The 19,155-nt window shown below is 38.2% G+C and overlaps 1 protein-coding gene across 4 annotated transcripts; it reads left to right on the forward strand.

The window, feature by feature from the left end:
• Positions 1–5,158: 5,158 nt before the first annotated feature.
• Positions 5,159–18,584, forward strand: LOC100546484 (arylsulfatase D-like). 4 transcript variants are annotated; one of them, XM_085212863.1, is made up of 11 exons: positions 5,215–5,364; positions 8,217–8,282; positions 9,883–10,032; positions 11,009–11,130; positions 12,070–12,192; positions 13,670–14,093; positions 14,998–15,128; positions 15,339–15,473; positions 16,740–16,902; positions 17,527–17,648; positions 18,097–18,584. In XM_085212863.1, the coding sequence occupies exons 2-11, from the start codon at positions 8,236–8,238 to the stop codon at positions 18,462–18,464; spliced, it is 1,785 nt and encodes a 594-aa protein (XP_085068989.1). In that variant the 5' UTR covers positions 5,215–5,364; positions 8,217–8,235; the 3' UTR covers positions 18,465–18,584. The 4 variants fall into 4 exon arrangements, with proteins under 4 accessions (XP_085069000.1, XP_085068989.1, XP_010725608.1 ...); XM_010727306.4 differs by having other exon boundaries at positions 5,216–5,364; positions 14,992–15,128; XM_010727312.4 differs by having other exon boundaries at positions 5,244–5,303; positions 14,992–15,128.
• The last annotated feature ends 571 nt before the right edge of the window (positions 18,585–19,155 follow it).

Raw genomic sequence — 19,155 nt, forward strand, 5'->3', positions numbered from 1 at the left:
AAATTATTTATACGTGGTTTAAAACAAGCAATCAGTGGAAGGCCTCTGTGAGTTTGCAGTACAACAATCTGTAGTAGAAAATAAACGAGTTAATAATCCTGGGAGCCAATTTGATAGAGAGAAAAAAAAAAATGTTTGCTTCACTCCTTCACAAGGTAAGTTTTATAAACTCTTGCTATATGTAAAATAAGTCATTTCTGCTATGCTCAGGAACCTTGAGGTTGGGTCCTCATGTTCACAGCATTTGGCCTTTCTTAGTCAAACCATACATCATGATACAACAAGGCAAAGGAGGGCATGATATATCTTTTATAAACCAATACATTATTATTAGATAGAAACTGCTCCAGTAAATACTGCTACTCCCAGATCCTACATCACTCAGGGTTTCATTTACTGACACTAGGCTTGTGGTTAGCAGCCCTGGGATACTGGGCCTAGGAACAAAGATCCTTTGAAGCTGTGCAAAGTGCGTCAACAAAACTGTTGCCAGAGTAAAATAGTGACATGAAAGGGAAAAAAATAACATGATTTATATTCTAGGCAAAACACATTTGAATCAGTAAAAGGTTGATTAAATAGCCTCCAAGGATAAAGAATGCCTCTAAGCAAGATTTTGTGCTGTGTTGTGATGGTTACTGTAGCCCTTTAGACTGCATAACTCTTAGTTTTAGTGTATTTAGGATAGCTTGGATAAACAGCTCATGCTTTCTTCAACCAAATAACAACAGGTCAGTGAAAGCCCTACAAACTATTGCATGCTTAGGCCTTGACATTGCATGTCTCTGGGAGCCTCACAGCTATCAAGACAGAAACTTTTCCCCCACTGGGACAAATGTGCACCTAGAGGTATACTATATACCTCAACTTGGTCTGTGTTGCCTCTTCTTTCCTCATTTATTTCACTTTGAAATTGTTTGTGAATTCGGCTAGCCCTCCATCTGACTAGTTTTTTGAGAAATCACAGCTAAGTCACTGAATCTCTTGCTCATGTTCTACCTCTAGGAATCTCTCAGCTCCACTTATGATGGGCTCCTGCTCTCTTTCTGCAGGACGCTCAGCAGTCAGTCATGAAGAGAGAGAAGATAAACTGCTGTCAAAACAGGGAAGAAAAATGAAAAGAATGAAATGTGAATAGATGTGGAAATCATTTTTCTGTAATAGATTATTCCTATTCTGAAATATTCAATCAGTTATCCCTTGAGGTAAGAGAGTAAATCCAAGCAGACTTGCATTCATTCCCTCCGGCAGAATTCCAGCAGAATGGATGGATTATAGTGGATTTTTGTTAGATGTGTATCACATTTTGCTCACCCTGTGAAATAGCCATCAGCTTGACAACTCTATCATCTTCTGAAATTCTGTCTTTCAAGAAAATCTGTTCTGTCAAACTGGCATCTTTAGAAAGCTCTGAAAAACAACTAACTATATATGTCTCTATCAGAAGCTCGATAAAGCCTGTTACTAAAATGATTTTGATAAATTTTATATATAAATTTTTGGAGGAGTGAAATGGAGTCTTTTCTCCATTCTCATGCTGAGGGTGCAAGTCGGAGCCAGGCAGTTGGCCAGTGTTTTTTGAGAGCAGTCCTGTTGCATGCTTTCTGAAATACCTTATTTGCTAATATCTCACTGTCCTTGAATGCATGACTGATCTTTGATGGGCACTTAGGAGTCCTATTTCCATACGGATTTTTACCACCATCTGACTCATATCCACAGCCTTACTTTCTCACCTCTGTAAAGAGAAACATTCAACCTGAGATGAACATAACTGATATCTCTCAAATCTTCAACAGATCTTGAAACTCACAGTCATTTGTTTTCTCAGGAGTAATTTGCATGTCTTATCTACTTAGCCTCTGAATTTCACTGAATGCATAGAAATTCAGTGTCTTTGCAACTGCTCCCAAAATTTGTGGGTCATTTAGCAATGAAACTAAGAATAGAAAGTGTTAGGAAGATGAGGGGCCTGGCAGACAGGAGAAAGATTGTATTGAATGTATTTGTTTAAAGAACAAGCACATGAACACAATGGGAAGGCAAGGTGTTCAATCTAGCAGGTTTTGACAAACAGAAAGTGAGATCTAGGGACATTAACATAGGATAAATAATGTTAATATATTGGCGATTTACCAACCAAGACTTTCTTTAAGTGAAAGGCACTTCTGCCATAATTTTAAAGGAACAAGATTATTTCATACTTATGAGAGGTACTGAGATACTCAGTAGCGATGAGATTGAATGAATTTTGTCTGAGCAGCAGCAATGAATCAAAAAGAATCCTATCAGAGAGAAAGTCATTGAGAATAGGTCATCCTTACTAAAACTCCTTCCAAAAGATGTGTATCAGAACTAGCCATAATTACTTGCCCAAGATTTACATATACACATATGCTCTCAAAAGTGTTGTATTAATAAATTGACTCATCTATAACTCAACTATATTTTTGTATAAACACACATGCATAAGTTGAATTTTGGAAAGCTGTCTTTGGGTTAGACCATACAAATTAAATCTACAAAACTGTATCAAATAGCACCACTTATAGATTTTCTCCTTCAGGAAGAGAAACACCTCTCTAGTTGTAGGACACCATATCATACAACAATAGGATTGGAAACAGGCATTGTCAAATAGTAGTCAGTTTGTCCACATTTCTTTACCCTCCAAGTTGACACACAACTATTTCAGTACAAACAATTTGCCAAAATCAATTTTTATTATTTAGCCACAGCAGTATTCACTTAGTTGGATTTGTGCTGGTCATAGCTTGAGATTATATAAATAGTATTCAGGACTGGATTTGAAGAACATCCTACAAACACTCTAAAATCTGAATGTCGATGCTCAAAAGAGTTTCAACACAGTAGTAACAAGCAACATTTGCATGTGCAGTTTAAGCTGCTGGAGGTCTAATGATCTCTGTTCAATCAAACCTCATCATACAACATTCATGTGTTATATTGAAAAAGCTATCTTTCAAGCTTAAAGAAGAAGACCTGAGGACACACTTCTCAAGTGCTACAGCTTGAATTCAGCATGTAATTACTACCAAGATCACATACAATCTTCAGTATTTCAAGAATGTGCTTTCATGATGCAACTTTTTCAGAATCTGTCTGATCCCATGGATAAACATCTGTGATGTCTGCACTTGAGCACAATATCAAGCTTCTGTCAGACGGCATTTTGAGAGCAAAGCAAAATATCAGAAGGATAGTACCTGGAAACATCAAAAATAAGATTATAAGAAAAAAAATCACACAACATCTGCCTGTACCACAATGCTGGAATGGTTACAGCATTGCCTCATAATTCCCATTCAGTGTCACCACGTAAGAGTTTGTAATCGATTATGCATTTTTATATGTACTTTAAAAAAAAAAATGTAATCCCTAAGAAAACTACTACTATTATAAAGAGCAAATAATTCTGTCACACATTTCAGAATTTGTCTTATTTTCTCATTGGCGCTTCAGAGTTTTTCTCTTATCTGTATTCTTCAGTGTTCACAGGATTATTTTTTTTCTCTTCTACTACTCTCAGCAGAGGACTGGAATACTTAGAAACCTCAAACATGTAACCTAGCTACAGAGTTTACTTTCTCTACAAGCTCAGGAAATATTTGAAAGATAGCCAGCACATCCATTAGGCAGACCATTTATTTCTTATTAATCACTGCTAAGATTAATAAACTATTTATAAACTAGGTGCTTATGATACTTAATTCTATGAAATCACGTAATCTCTTTCTAGACAGTAAGATTAAGATCATGAATAGTATGACAGCCTTTGCTTATTACAGGTTGTCTTTTCTATTTCTCAAAGCTTTAATAATTCAAAAAAGGCATGAGCTATTCTGTATTGTATTTGTAACATGGGCTCTTCAAGTACAAGACTGTGGTTTATACCTCTTTCTAGTGGGCGACCTATGTTAAGAGTGGCCTCCAATTTCAGTAGAATTTTATTGAGGAAAAATAAGCAAATGCTAAGGGCTAACAGACTCTAGGTGGAAAAGCTCAAGTTTATATTTTGTTTCTTAACATTTAAAAATATATGCACTTTCAGAAAGCCACCATTAAGTTGTTTATTTACTGTGAAATCCACAGTGACCGCAGTCATCACCTTTCAAATGATGGGTTTGGTTATTTTATGGAATGCTTTTCAGCTTAGTGAAAAGCTGTCAGATAACCTCCGTGATTGATGAGAGCTTTCACAGTGAAGCTCTGTCTTTATAATCAGATGATTGGCTTCACTATATTCACTACTGCCTCAGGACAACTCGCGGGTTGGATATCAATCATCTGGAAAACAATCACCTCTCTTGCTGGGTTTGTTGTCTTGTTCTTTGCCACCTATTGCTCAGTCCTGATTTGTAAAACACATGAACAGGGTTATGATGAGAGCCCATGAAATTTCAGCACAACCAGTGATGATGGAAAGGACTTCATTTCTTGTTTTGAGGGAAGCAGCATTGTACATTGTAAGTTGAAGTGTATTTCCCTGCAAATATATTATTGTTTCTGGGGCACTTTTTTTCTCTGTTTGAATGAAGGAAAGTTTTTTAAGCCTACATTTCAAAATTGAGACTGACTCCACTGATGATAAGTCTTCATTCCAAAAGCTAAGGGAGCCCTAGGCTTTCCATAACCACTAGCTCTTTTGGGGCACTCAACTCCCATCACAAAATGATGCTCTTTCTTGGTATTGCAGGCTTTGCTGTGACTCAGCCTGCCAAATTGGTTGGTTTGAAAGACTAGCAATAAAGCAGCCTTACTGTAATGCCTTTAGCTTGGGATTTAAAGTCACAAAAATGCCAAAACAACCTATAAAGACACAGTGACTTACACTGCAGATAAAAGCAAAGCACAGAAATGCATCTAATTAATGCAGTCTCCAGTTCTGTGGGTGAAAAAAGAACAGATGTGTAATGTACGCTAGCTAACACTGGTTAATTCAACAAAAAATACCTACAGTAATATTCTCAAAATCTAACATGTCAAAATAGCAAGTGCTTTTAAAAATCCATATTCAATCTATCTGAAACATATTGAAAAATTGAGAAAAGATTGCACTAATGCATTGTAGTGCAGTGAGCACAAAGTGAGTAAAAGCTGAGCTGATATTTAAAAAAAAAAAAAAAAAAAAAGCCTCCGTTTTATCCTCGGGATGGACTTTTCCCTCCTTCCCTGGCAGGCTCCAACATTCTCTTCCCAGCAGGCCAGTACATCTCGGGCCCCACAGCCCTGCTCAGCCTTTCTCTGCAGCCAGGCCTCACAGGACAAAGGGACTTCACTCGGTATCCGCTACTGCTTAGACAGACAAAAAGAGCGTGGGTGGGGCTGGAGAAGCGTGCAGCGGTCAGCAACAATTGTTTTTCTTCCCTCCTTCATGCCTCATGGGTTTGTGAGGATTTGGGGCTGAGGGACAGGCTATCTGCTTTCCTTATTGCTCTTTCAAGAGTTGTTGTGGTTTTGCAGTGGCACACAAGTGCAGTTTGCCTCCTGATTGCTTCTGTGTGGGGCTCCTTTTGCTGCTCTCTATACTGTGTTTGCATCCTCCCTACCTACCTCCAGTCCTCTGTCTTCCTGTGTTGCTGTTCTCAGCTGCAAATTCAGTGTGTGTGTGCTACAGGGGCAACCCAAAGCCAGGAGGCACACTGAGAGCACCATCAACCATGAAACATAAGTAACTCCCCCTCTTTTATGATGTTGACCCTTGACATCATGGCTACTATGGCTGAACTTGCCCACCAACATACCATCACATGTTGGCCTTGAGTTGTGCCAGGGGAGGTTTAGGTTGGATATCAGGAAAATTTTCTTTACAGAAAGGGTTGTTAAGCACTGGAATAGGCTCCCCAGGGAGGTGGTTGAGTCACCATCCCTGAATGTGTTTAAAAACCGTTTGGATGTGGTGTATGGGAACATGATTTAGCAGAGTGTTCTTAGAGGTAGGGTAGTATGGTTAGGTTGTGATTGTGGGGAGAAGCAAAAGTGTGGTGGAATTGAGTGCTGGTACAGTTGTTTCCCTGCTCTGCCTGCTTCTAGTCCATTGCTTGCTGCTCTCCTGAGCATCCAGCTGCCTGGAAGCTGTGCAAAGAAGCAAGGCAAAGCAGAACAGCACATTGCATATGGCATGTGTCTCTTATAGAGCTACAATGCATGCTGCAGTTCACATTCTACATTCTAATATACCGCTGAGTGTGATTATCCTGTTGTGTAGTATGTCATTACAGAAGGCAGAAAGCAAGCAGTTATTCTCACCTGACAGTTAAGCTAGTAGCATCCCTCTAACATCTTTAAGGAGGAGGTGTTATTTTCAGCTCTCTTGGGCTGCAACGGTGTGTGGCGGTGGCCCCCCCAGTATGGAAATGAGGAAGGTATATGAGATATAATTTACTTTGATCAGTGAGTGTTGTGATCATGGGCAGATATTTTTGAAGTGGAGGTTTGTCCTTTTTCTTCTCTATTGTACTTTAAGAAGGATAGGCTTCAATATAGGAATATATTCAACATGTGAAATATTCAGAGGCTGGAGGAAAAACTGCCTGGAGTCAAAATGCAGTGAGGTACAAAGGGCTGATTTTCTCACAGTTCTGTGCTTTCAGCTTGCGTAGTCAAAGCTAAAGAAAAGTGGAGTTTGACAAGGTGCCTAGAAAAAGGTATATAAGCCTGTTTGGAATTGGAATTGTTACAAATCCATTAAATCCATCAGGTCCACCTAATTCAACCACTTGATAAACCAAGATTTCAAGTTGAATGAATTGTATTCTAAGTCAATTAAACTATTGTTAATGGTTGATAAATTTGGAGAAAAAAGTGTTGCAGCAGTCATGTGTAATATGCACATGAAATGTGCTCTTTCAGAAGAGGGCAAGTTCTGGATAATGCTTACAGACAATTAAAAATGTTTAATGGAGTGAAATACTTCCACACAGAGTTGGGCTGGCCTATTGTTACTGCTTATGGCTCAGTAGGATTTGGCTTCGTTTAGCAGAAGTGTTAAGACTGAGTTTCTGTAGCGTCCTATGACCTTCTGTGTGGGAGGTACTAGGCTGAAAAACTGATGGGCATATACTTCTGATTGTAAATGTAGTAATTAAGTTTTTAGTAAATAATGACATCTGAGAACTTTTCAGCTGAAATTAAGTGGTAACATCAATGACTATTTTCAAGCCAATAGCAAATAATCTCATAATTTATTGGTTCAGTTAAACTTTGGGGACTGCACTGTGACTTCTAGTCATTCTTTGTCTGGGAAACTTCTACTGAAAATAATTTAGTATCATCAGATTTCCCTTTGTCCATGCAAAGATGAGGCAGTCTATAAAATTAGTATTTTAAGATTATTTTGGTATTATATGGATCAGAAGAATTTCTGTACTGAGGAGGTGTATTGGGATGAAAACTAAGAGCAGTCTTGAAATAAAGACAGGGAAGATTTGATGAAAAGAAGCTTCCTGAAGTATGGAGCTGTTATCTTCAGGTTATTTGGACAGTTTAGGTGAGAGTGTTCAAATGGGCTTTACTGGAGCTCTGTCAGGTAGCTTGTACAAAGGTGTCTTGTAGCTGCTTGGGAAGATGCAGTGAACTTTATCTGTAATGCCAACAACTAGTTGCTGGTTCATGGGCACACAGATGTATTTGTTGTTCAGATAAAATTTTAAATTTTAAATTTTATCTGACTGTCTTTCTGTGGAGCCCCGTAACTGGTTTCTTTACAATACTTTATTTTCTTCCATTTTAGGCATTCACTGTCAATCATATTGCTCTTTGCTTGGAAGCATTATAGCATAAATCACCTTGACTACAGAAATCATGCATATGTATTTGCATGCTCCAGCTTCCAAATTCTGTCTCAGTCTCAGCAAAACTCATCAGCTAGAACCTTTATTTTTTCTGCAAGGGTTTATGCACTAATTAATCTCCTGCTGTCTTTGTCTTGAATAAGCTCTAGTGCTCTTTCAGTATAAAATATCTTTTCTTGAATTATGGTGTTGGCTTTTTTTCTGCCCTCTCTCCAGTTTTTAAACTTCATGTTGAAAATTGTCACCTTTTGGTCAGAAAAACAGTACAATTCCTATCCATTCCTATCTTTGATGTAAAATCACCTCACTGGTCTCTCTGTTGTACAGAGATAAAATAATTGGCTGAGTTATAGTTTTACTATAACATCATGCGAGTGACTATACTCAATTTATTATTTTCAGGATCTCTGCCTACCAGGAGATGATTGCAGTCCTACCTTGCACAGTCATTGCTGCCATTCTATTCAGGTGAACAAATTTCTGGCTCTTCCCTTCATGTATTCATTTGTACTTGGCAGAATTAAACATACGTTGTTTGACTTGGCCCACCCTTTCTTCCAAGCAGTCCAGGGTTCAAGTGAATTTTTCCCAATGCTTTGTTTGCTCTGTATTTTTCCCTTCCTTACCCTTGTGTAGGAAATGTAACTTCATGAGAAATCAGGAATACATGTATTCTTTCACTCTTATTGCTGTAAAGTTTTATCAGTGTTTTGTAATGAAACATTCGTTCATTCTTCCTCCAAATATTGTTGAAAGGTGATGCTTTTAGCCCTAAGCATCATTTTAGGTTGTTGTTGATGCTGTTTGTTTTCATAATGTACTGTAATACTACATTACCCCTTAGGATATGGACATAAAAATATAAGCAGTAGGTTACCTGAAATGGAATTTATTCTTGACCTTATCTAAATCCACAAACAGGATTGCCATTGGGGTCAGCAAATACCCATGAAAACAAATACCCAGAAAAACAAAATGCTAGGATGGGGCTGCAGACAAAAGTAAAACAGATTTCATCATTTGTTTTATTTTATTTTAAATATCTGTATCAGACAGATGGGAAGAGGTACTCTTGTCCTTAGCATGGAAAGAACGCCCGAGTGACTGCATTTGAGAGCTGCTTGTTTCCAGCATTCTTTAGAGATCTTTCCCCTGCTCCTCTAACTGAATGCATTAGCACTCTGAAGGATTCATCATGCCAGTTCTGTAACTTTCACGAGATGCTACACTAGCAAATAGGAAATTCTCCTTTACTTAAAATGATTAATCCAAGTATAGAGATTAGAAATACCTATGCTGTTTCTATAGCAAGACCTTATCACAACTCTGTAAATCACTGTTTTAACTGAGAAGTACAATGTACAAAAAAAACAAAGCAAAAAGCTAGAACTTTGCTCTTGGGTGATTAAATTCCCATAGTAACTGTAGTTACTAATTTACAACTGGGAGTTCATTGTCTCTTCTCTTTACAGAAAATCCTGTATGTTGTGCTTGCCTGTTAGAGATGGCGGTTGCTTGTTCATTCAAAAATATATTTTTCTATATGAGATCTTACAACACAACCGCAAATCCTGGCATGGTTTGCAGGAGAATTCCCAGCCTGTGCGAGAGACTGAGCTGCCCTCTGTCCATCAAAATTAGCGCGTACTGCAGTAATTACTGCTCTAAAATTGTGCAAGTTAAAAATCACTGTAGGACCAGGTCTTACTTGGAGGAATGCTTAGCTTCAAATGCACTAAGTGTATTTATTTAAGAAGTCTGGTGCATGTGTGTAAAAATGTAAATTCTCCTTTTGCCAGATATTAAATGCAATTGAGCAGTATGTGGGGTGTTAGCATCTTGGAATGCCAGTAGAAAGGCTACTGTCTGACTGCAGTGATGTGGCTGGTAGAAATGCAAGAAGTGAAATGCAAGAAGTAAAACTCTGGCCTTCTGTTTTCCACTGAAAATGAGACTGGGAAACTGAGTTTTCCCACTGATTTGTTTATGATGCTACCCATCTGCTGACCGAGGGCTCACAACCACTCTCAGAGTCCCAGATTTAAACAGTTACTTTGTTGTGTTTCAGGAGGTACTTCCTAATGGCGCTGATTTCATGTTTACTCTGGAATACATTTGGCTTTAGTACAGCTGTGGACTCTAAACCCAACATACTTTTGTTCCTGGCTGATGATCTCGGCATTGGAGATGTAGGATGTTATGGGAACAATACCATAAGGTAAAAAAAATTCTCAGAAAAATATATTTTATACTACAGAATATCTATCCTGAGTAATTAAACCTAACAAGAAAATAAGAGCAGTTCTTAATTCAAGGCACTGGTAGTTCAGTAATTGGTACATTAAAGTACTTCTTGTTTCTATGCACATAGGAATGGAGCCTAAATAAACAATGCACAGTGAAAGGGAATAAACATCATATTTTCATTTTGGTTTTAATTTTTTTCTACAATTTCCTCCCTCCCCTCCCCACGTGCTAACTCTCCAATTACATATTTTAGCAATAAAATTTTCTCTCATTCTCATTCATGAAATTCTTAATTCCATTTCATACATACTTAAGCTTCTCTTTTCCAGTATCCGTTTCCAGCTACTGCTTTTCCAGTATCCATTTCAACTCTTCCTGCTGCTGTAGTCCATTTATCTGGGAGAGATAGGCTCACATAAAATTTAGCTATGTAAAGTTATATGTAAAATCTTAAAATATAAGTTCTGTATAATGTTACATCACTATATTAGGAAATAAGTACTGTGTTTAAAAGCATGATGCAGAAAATCTTGGTTCCAGTAATTCTGTGTGCTCTGGAAGACTGACTGAATAAACTCTGAAATTAAGGATCTAATTGGGCTGGGAAAAAAAATGAACAGCAGGAGTTTTGGAATAAAAAAAAAAAAAAATCACCCTCCTTTTATAAAAGTCTTTCCATTTTAGTTTTATTTTTAAACTAAAATTACCAGCAGTGCCTAGGTTTCTTCCCAGTGTTGTCAAACACACTCTATGCCTGTGTCTCAAGAATGAATTCTCCAGTAGTCACAAGTCGTTTTACCCACTGTATCAAGATTTGTAACTGTACCAGTCCTGAAGTATATGGAGAATAACTGTTTGAGGAACTATTCTAAAACTCTTGTTTTTCTTGGCAGTTTGTAAAAATAAAGTTCAGGATACTTCTTTTAAAAATTGAAATTTTATTTTAGGACCCCAAACATCGACCGCCTGGCAAGAGAAGGAGTGAAGCTTACTCAGCACATTGCTGCAGCTCCACTCTGCACTCCAAGCAGAGCAGCTTTTCTCACTGGCAGATACCCCATCAGATCAGGTTGGGCCCATTTTGAATGACAGATTTCTAATGTACAGAGCTGAGGGACTATAAAAGCCAATAAGAAGGAATGCAGGGGAATTCAGCTAGTTCCTCACCCTGAGTTAGAAAGTGCATAGCCAGTGTCTGTAACTTTCTGTAAGTAATTTACAGTCAGAAAACATTGTCTCACCAGCTGACATCAGCTTACTTTATAGGATTCAGAAAATCTTTATGATGAAAATAGATGGCTATAGAGAAATGCCAAGAGTACCGTTTGTCATTTCTTTAGTACATCACAGCCTGGGCTGAACTGTTGGAATTCATTTTGATGGTGATGGTTAGAGATAAGGTTGAAACAAGGCTCCCAAGAGAGAAGTGTGGAAGTTCATAGCCACGATAGCACAAAAAGTCACAAAACTGAAGTGACAATGGAATACTGGATCCATTAACCACCTACTTGAGACACCTTTTGGAAGACTTAATAGATATCTCCCACTAGGCGTTACATAGCAAAATGAGGTGCTTACATTAGGAGAGCTAAGTGGAAAATCAATGTGTTGAGAGAGCTATATCTCATCTAACATTATACAGCATCCCCCTGAGATAGCGAAATGCAGTTATCTCTTATTTTAGATGAGGAGCAGAGAGGCCAAATTATAACATATACTCAGAAAAACAGAAAAGAGAATCTACTATATACTATCCCCATCAATTAATTTTCAGCTTGATTTTAAATCTAGCTCTAGGCAGCATTTGTTTTGAAAAATAACACTTGAATTTAGATGTGCTACTGCTAATGAGATGCATCTACCTTTGAGATACGCCTAAATTTACATTTAGTGAGGAACTCTACTGGCTGTAGGTTAAGCACCTGACACGGAGGCTGACAGAAGCATCCCAGCCTCTGCAAGCAGAGCACAAGAGACCATCAGGGATGATCTGAACTATTTCTATCAGGGATGGCTTCCAGCAATCAATACCGAGCACTGCAGTGGAATGCTGGGTCGGGAGGGCTCCCTGCAAATGAAACAACTTTTGCCAGAATTCTACAGCAACAAGGCTATACCACTGGGCTGATAGGTAAGTGAAAATGTTTTAGTGTAAGTTTGAAAAATGATTTAATTACATGAATTTAGGCATTTTACTTGTCCCAAATGGCTGATGGACATGAATCCTTTCCAGAGGATTGAAGGGAGAAAACAACACCTGGTAGTTACAAGACTGAAAATACTGTGATTTAAAGAGTTTTAAGACAATACAAATATTTGCACAGGGCATGTGAAGCAGGAAGCTTCACATTAAAAGCATTAAAAACTAACCCATTATTATTATGGGTGAGCATTTATTTTACTTGGCTCAAGGCTTTTGAATGCTTTGCCCACTGAGAGAATTTTGTTAACTTTGTTATTTGTTCCAAATAAAACAGTCTTTGAGCTCTTCAAAGGCAAAAGGCAAGGAAACAAAAGAGGATAGGGAAAGAAAAGAATAAAGTCTGTACCCATAAAACAGATGATGAAGCACAAGTGCCTCACAGGTGATGCTATGGGGCCTCAAAGAGGCATAGTACTGTGGCAGTTCCCTCAAATGAAGCTGAGGAAAATAGAAAGACATTAGAGAAACACTGTCCTAGAGCATGTGCCTTCCTGTCTGTGACACTGATCAGACCTCTACAGTTTCAATTTTCATCATTCTTTTTCTAAATACTCTAAAATGGACTGGCGAAGTATTTCTTCTCCCTTCTGTCCTGCTTTTATTACTTGCTCAAGTGAAAGATATTTCTGCAATGGATCCTTTAGTATAAATTTATAGGTATATCCCTTAAAGCCAAGGAGTTCAGCTGTGCCAAAAACATTGTCATCTCCAAGTTCTGGAAATAAATGTGGCTGTATTGAATTGAAAGATAATGAGGTAAAGTCTTCCTGGCTGAGTCTATAATTACTTGGCAATCATATAGACCAGCAAACCTCAGGGTTCTTTGATCCAGCACATTTTCTTAGCTTTTGTCTGCGTGCTCTGTTTGGGGACTAGGCAGGGATAGAGTGAAAGGTTGTTTTACACCTTTTTCTCCTCTTCATATTGAACAGGGACAATGCCTAGGAAATCATCTTTCTGAGTCTGGTGATCAGAGTGTTTGTCAACACTGGCCAAGAGTTTCTTGGATATTCTAGTATATTTGCAACATATTAAAAGAAGTTGCAAGTAAAGCAATTGAAAATTAGGAAGGAGGTATATTATAGAAAGCAGCTGGCGATTTAGAGACCATGATCCCCTGACCCTCATTGAAAAGCAATTGAAATCCCATCCTTAAGTAACCTTTATCACTCCAGTAGGTGACCTGGCCATTTTGCAGATTTCTCTTTTTATTGCGTGACCATTTGGGGTTCGCACATTAAGACACAACATTTACCCATCAAGCACTGGTTTCATCCTGCCTCCTTGTGCACTTTGATGCTCTGATTCACCAAATTCCCAAGGAAGTACTTGCAGTGCTACTTGAGCATCTGTTCAAGTTGTCCACTTAAATGTTCTGATTTTTTTCATGCTTTAAAACTTTCAGGAAAGTGGCATCAAGGTGTAAACTGTGAATCCTTCAATGATCATTGTCACCATCCCCTAAATCATGGGTTTGACTACTTTTATGGCATGCCTTTTACACTTATAAGCAACTGTCAAGAAAACAAACCTCCAGAGATGGATGTAGCCCTTCAAGACAGGCTTTGGCTTTACAGTCAGATAATTGCCCTTGCTGTGCTTACTCTTGCTGCTGGAAGACTGACTGGTTTGGTTTCCATCCGCTGGAAGATAATTGCCTGTTTCACGTTGGCGAGCTGCCTTTTCTTCATTTCTTGGTACTCCAGTTATGGCTTTGTGCAGCGTTGGAACTGCATCTTGATGAGGAACCATGATATCACTGAGCAGCCAATGAGATTAGAGAGGACTGCTTCCATCATGTTGAAGGAAGCAGTATCATTTATCAAAAGGTAAATGATTGTCTGTAGTTTTCTTTAAAAGTGAGAGGAGGCTCTGGGCTCTTGGAGTAGGATATTTTTTTCCAATCTAGCTATAGCCATATTGCTTTTAAAAATTAACTTTTTAAAGTCATAGCCAAGTTTTTTTATTTAGAAATTTAAATTTTAGTTGCAACTGCCCACGTAGAAAAAGACAACAAATGAGATTTCACCAAATGATACATAAACATCTCACTATACACTGTAATCTGTAAATAATAAATTTGTTCCATTGACCAGCTAATTCTTACATGTCACTCTGCAAGCCTCATTTGTGCTTTTTCTCATAACTCTTATAAAACATGAGATAAAAGGGGAATGATGCACAAAATTATTTCATGTGAAAATCTCAAAACATTTAGCTCCATTTTCATGTCATTCGAACACTTGAGAAGGAAGCTGACTAACAGCATTAATTTACTACTAGCTTCAAGTTCATCTTTGGCCTATACAGCCCTTGATAAATACTTCTGTGCCAGATGTCTTTCTGTAAAACAGGGAGAGTAACTATCCTTTTCTTAAAATTATATTTAAACATACATACTGAAAAACTTTAATGGCCATCTTAGAAAAGCCATGTCAATCTAGGTAAATATAAAACTATTTCCAATTACATTTAATTAAAAAAAGAATCAGAGACGCAGCTGATTCTTAAAAGCACTGCACAAGTACCATGCCTGTTTACACATTGGAATCTGACTAAAAACTGTCTTGTCTGCATTTTATGCAAGAAAGCAACAATTAACTAAGATCAACAGGATTGTATGTGGATACAGTATAGACCTATTGTTTGTGTCAGTGCACTGATGAATATGAAAACTTTAAAAATATTTCAAATGCACAGCAAAAATTATGCTTCCTTTTTTTTAAGAAACAGACATGGACCATTCCTTCTCTTTGTTTCCTTTCTTCATGTTCACACACCTCTCTTCACCACAGTGAAATTTCTTGGGAAAAGCCATCATGGTTTGTATGGAGACAACATAGAAGAAATGGATTGGATGGTGGGTAAGTATCCTTGATGAGGGATTTGTTTCAGATATGTATATCTGTGTGTTTTAAAGCAAGAGAAGTAATAAAGCCAAGGTATCCACAGCAATCTATGCTGTTAAAACCTTCTCAGAGCACATTGCAAAAGATAATCAAAATGTTATACATGTGGATTGATGTTTCTAATTGCTTAATTGGAACCCTGCTGTCTCTCTTCTTAAATTCAAGGCAAAATTTTAGATTTGCTTGACAAGGAAGGTTTGAAAAATCATACATTCACGTACTTTGCCTCTGATCATGGAGGACACTTGGAAGCTCAGGATGGTTCTGCCCAGATGGGTGGCTGGAATGGCATTTATAAAGGTAGGAAATGAAATACAGCTTTACATGTTGATTAGAAACAGAAACACAATGATGTAACCTAGGTGAAGTTGTTAAGGCTAGAGTGGGTACAGGCAACAAACATAGGTGCTTTAATCCTACTTTTTCTTTCAGTAAAATGTAAGCATTATTACACATCTCTTTGATAACGGTATTATATAGTTTGATACCTGTAAACTTTTTGGTGTTCTCAAGTGAAAAGCACTGAATAAAATACAATAGATCCCTTTAAAGCTCCCCTTTTCCCCCTGCTAGTCCCCACATTAGTTTGTTCCTGATTTACTTGTTTCTTTTTCTCATTATTTCCAGAAATCATTGCTGTCCACCTATTTGATATGAAATAGGGTAAAGACACATTGTGCTATGACTTACAGCAAGAGTTTAGCCCCCTGTATGCCTCAATACTCTATGTAAACCAGTGATTGGCATAAGACCCAAATGACTTTGGCAATGCAAAAAGACTTCACTCACTACTGCCTGCTTTTTGTGCTGTGAATTTTGATTCAGCCTCCTGAGCAGTGCAGTAGATTTTTAAAGCCACAAGATACTCATTCATTGCACTTTCTCCCATCTGCTCCATCAGCACTGAATCATCTGCGTTCTGCCATGAACATGTGCTTCTGAGTTCAGAGATGTTGCATTAGGAAAGTCAGATCCAAATCTCAATTTGAAAAATACAAAAGATGCTTAAGGCATTTGGAAATACTTCTGTGTTAAGAACATGTATTTTCTTCCAATACTTGAAGGGAGCATATAAACAGGAGGCGGTATGTCTGTTTATGAGAGTGGATAGTGATAGGAAAAGGGGAAATGGTTTTAAAATAAGGCAGGGGAGATTTATGTTTAGATATTAGGAGGAAGTTTTTCACTCAGAGGGTGACACAGTGGAACAGGTTGCCCAAGGAGGTTGTGGATGCTCCATCTCTGGAGGCTTTCAAGGCCAGGCTGGATGTGGCTCTGGGCAGCCTGGTCTGCTGGTTGGTGAGTCCGCACATAGCAGGTAGGATCTTTGAGGTCCTTTTCAACCCAGGCCATTCTATGATTCTATGATTCTGAAGGGAACCCATGGCTACAAAGAGAAGAAATACTTTTTACAGCTGTTTGTTAAAGTAAGATACTAATTCTTAAGTTTTGTATAGGTTTAAACAGAATATCAAGTATTTCTTCAGTCTTGTGTCTGCTTCCTCTGTGAATGCTTCCTTGTGAGTTTGCCTCTGAACTGCTGTATATTGTTTAATTTTACTGCAGGTGGAAAAGGCATGGGAGGTTGGGAAGGAGGGATCCGTGTGCCAGGAATATTCAGGTGGCCAGGAGTGTTACCTGCAGGCATTGTTATCAATGAACCTACGAGTCTGATGGATATTTTTCCCACTGTTGTTCATCTGGCTGGAGGAATATTGCCACAGGACAGGTATGGAGATATCTTCAGCAAGAGAAATTGAACGGAGAGTTATCAACTAAATAATTTCAGTGTTTTATTTTTTTTTTAATAATCCAAGGAAATCTCCCATCTATACCGTATTTTCAAGCCCAGTCTAAGATTTTAAACTCAAAAGCAACCCTCCCTTTTTTCTCCATACACACGTGGATATGCCCACAGGTATGCATGTGGCCACAGGTCTTGTTCATTTCTAAACAAGTTCAATGTCACTCAGGAAAGAATTGATGGCTGAGGTTGTTTTGGGATTAAATTACCAGAGCTAAGGACACATACAGATTCCTCCTAACAACATTAAGCCCATACTTGTTCAAACGATTTCTATAAACTCCTTTGAATTTGCTATATATAAGCAATTATGAGATCAGTATCAATTTGTCTGAATAAAGAATATTATTCCAGTAGACCAAACATTAAATATTGTGTATGTATTACTAACTGGAATAAGTTTATCCACATATTTTGAAAATAGTGAATTAACTCAATAAATTGAAAAAATCTGAAGGATTTAAAATGTGGGTCTGACAATCTGCTGGCTGTGATAATATACAGTTAACTCTGTCAGGTTTGTCCCCTCCTAAAAATGCATTACGTTAGGGTAATCGACGGACGAAACTTGATGCCTTTACTCCAAGGAAGAACTCAAAAGTCAGAGCATAAGTTTCTCTTTCACTATTGTGGATCCTACTTGCATGCAGTGCGGTGGCACCAAAAGGACAGTAAGTGTAAACGTTCCACGTTAACTACAGTATATAAGATTTCTTCCCTTGATATCTTTCTTGCTGTATGACAGATTTCTTGCATGATGAGATTTATCTGTATTGATCTCTGAGATTTTTGAAATTGTTATGCATTGTATACCAGTAATTCTCGCTAGCTGGAGCTGCCTTATAGCTAAAAAATACTTACAAGTAATAAAGGAAATGTGTTATAGGAAGTGGGATGGAAATAGAAGCTAGGTGCTTACTACACTTGAAGCCTGATACTGTCTTCTTCACTGTTTTCTATCTTCAAAATCAGTACTTGGTGCAGAGAATGTTCTCTGTGGTGATGGGAAAGCCAGGGTTTGTGACAAGAGGTCTCCTTAGTGAGCAACCACTGCTTGAAGACAATTCACCTTTTTCTCTGCTGTCTTGTAGTTGTACTATAAGATTTCTTTCCTGACAGGTGGAGCTGTCTGGAAGGCTCATTATGTGACCCCAGTCTTTCATCCAGCTGGGGCTGGGGCTTGTTATGGAAAAAGAATTTGCCCATGTTTTGGGGAAGGCGTGACCCATCATGACCCTCCACTGCTGTTTGACCTCTCACGAGACCCTTCTGAGTCCCAGCCTCTGTCAGCTGACACTGAGCCCCTCTTTGACACAGTAATAGAGCGAATTGGGAGAGCCATTGAAGAGCACCGCATGACACTGACTGCAGTCCCACAGCAGCTCTCCAGGTACAACATCATCTGGAAGCCGTGGCTGCAGCCCTGTTGTGGGACATTCCCATTCTGTTGGTGTGATAAAGAAGGTGAAAGCACACAGAGTTTGTGAGATGGATGACCGCTAACGTGTCCTTTGGCGCTGAGTCCTTTGCTGACCAAACTTTTAGAAAATAATCATGTCCTTTGTCTTGCAAGCCAAGCGAATGAAAATAAACTAGTTTTGAGTTGAGATTTACCCTTTTATTCTTTACCATTAAACAAAGGTTTAAGGAAATCCTGTCCGGTGTGGTAAAGGACTTAAGTGGAGACAGTTTTTCACAGATTCAGATCTAAGAGACAGCTGTAGAGGGGTATGCCTAAATTCTGTCTAGTTTATGCCTGCCCAAGCAGGACGGACAATTTGGAGAACTCTGAAGAAACACTAGTATGTTATGCTGACTTAGATAAATCTCCTTATGATTGCAGTTGTGCTCCTGTGGTCTATGATTCACGGGCATTCTCTATCCAACATAGTAGTTTGTCATTATTGGTTTCTGCATTTTTCTATCATCTTTGCAAAAGTATTATTGAGATGTTGAATGATTGTGATTTTGCCAGGGGTAGTTCTCATGCAACTTTAGTTGATTGACAATAACACATATCACGAAAAAGTATGAAGTTGGAAATGTTGAAGACCAGTATAACTCTGCAATAGTGCCAAAAAAGAGGGAAGCAATTTGCTCTTCAGTAGGAGGTCCTGATGCAGATTATGTTGGCACACAGTAGTTTTATTGTATAAATGTTGCCATTAAAAATGTTTT

The sequence above is a fragment of the Meleagris gallopavo genome, chromosome 1 (genome assembly GCF_905368555.1).
Source record: "Meleagris gallopavo chromosome 1, MGAL_WU_HG_1.1, whole genome shotgun sequence".
NCBI lineage: Eukaryota > Metazoa > Chordata > Aves > Galliformes > Phasianidae > Meleagris > Meleagris gallopavo.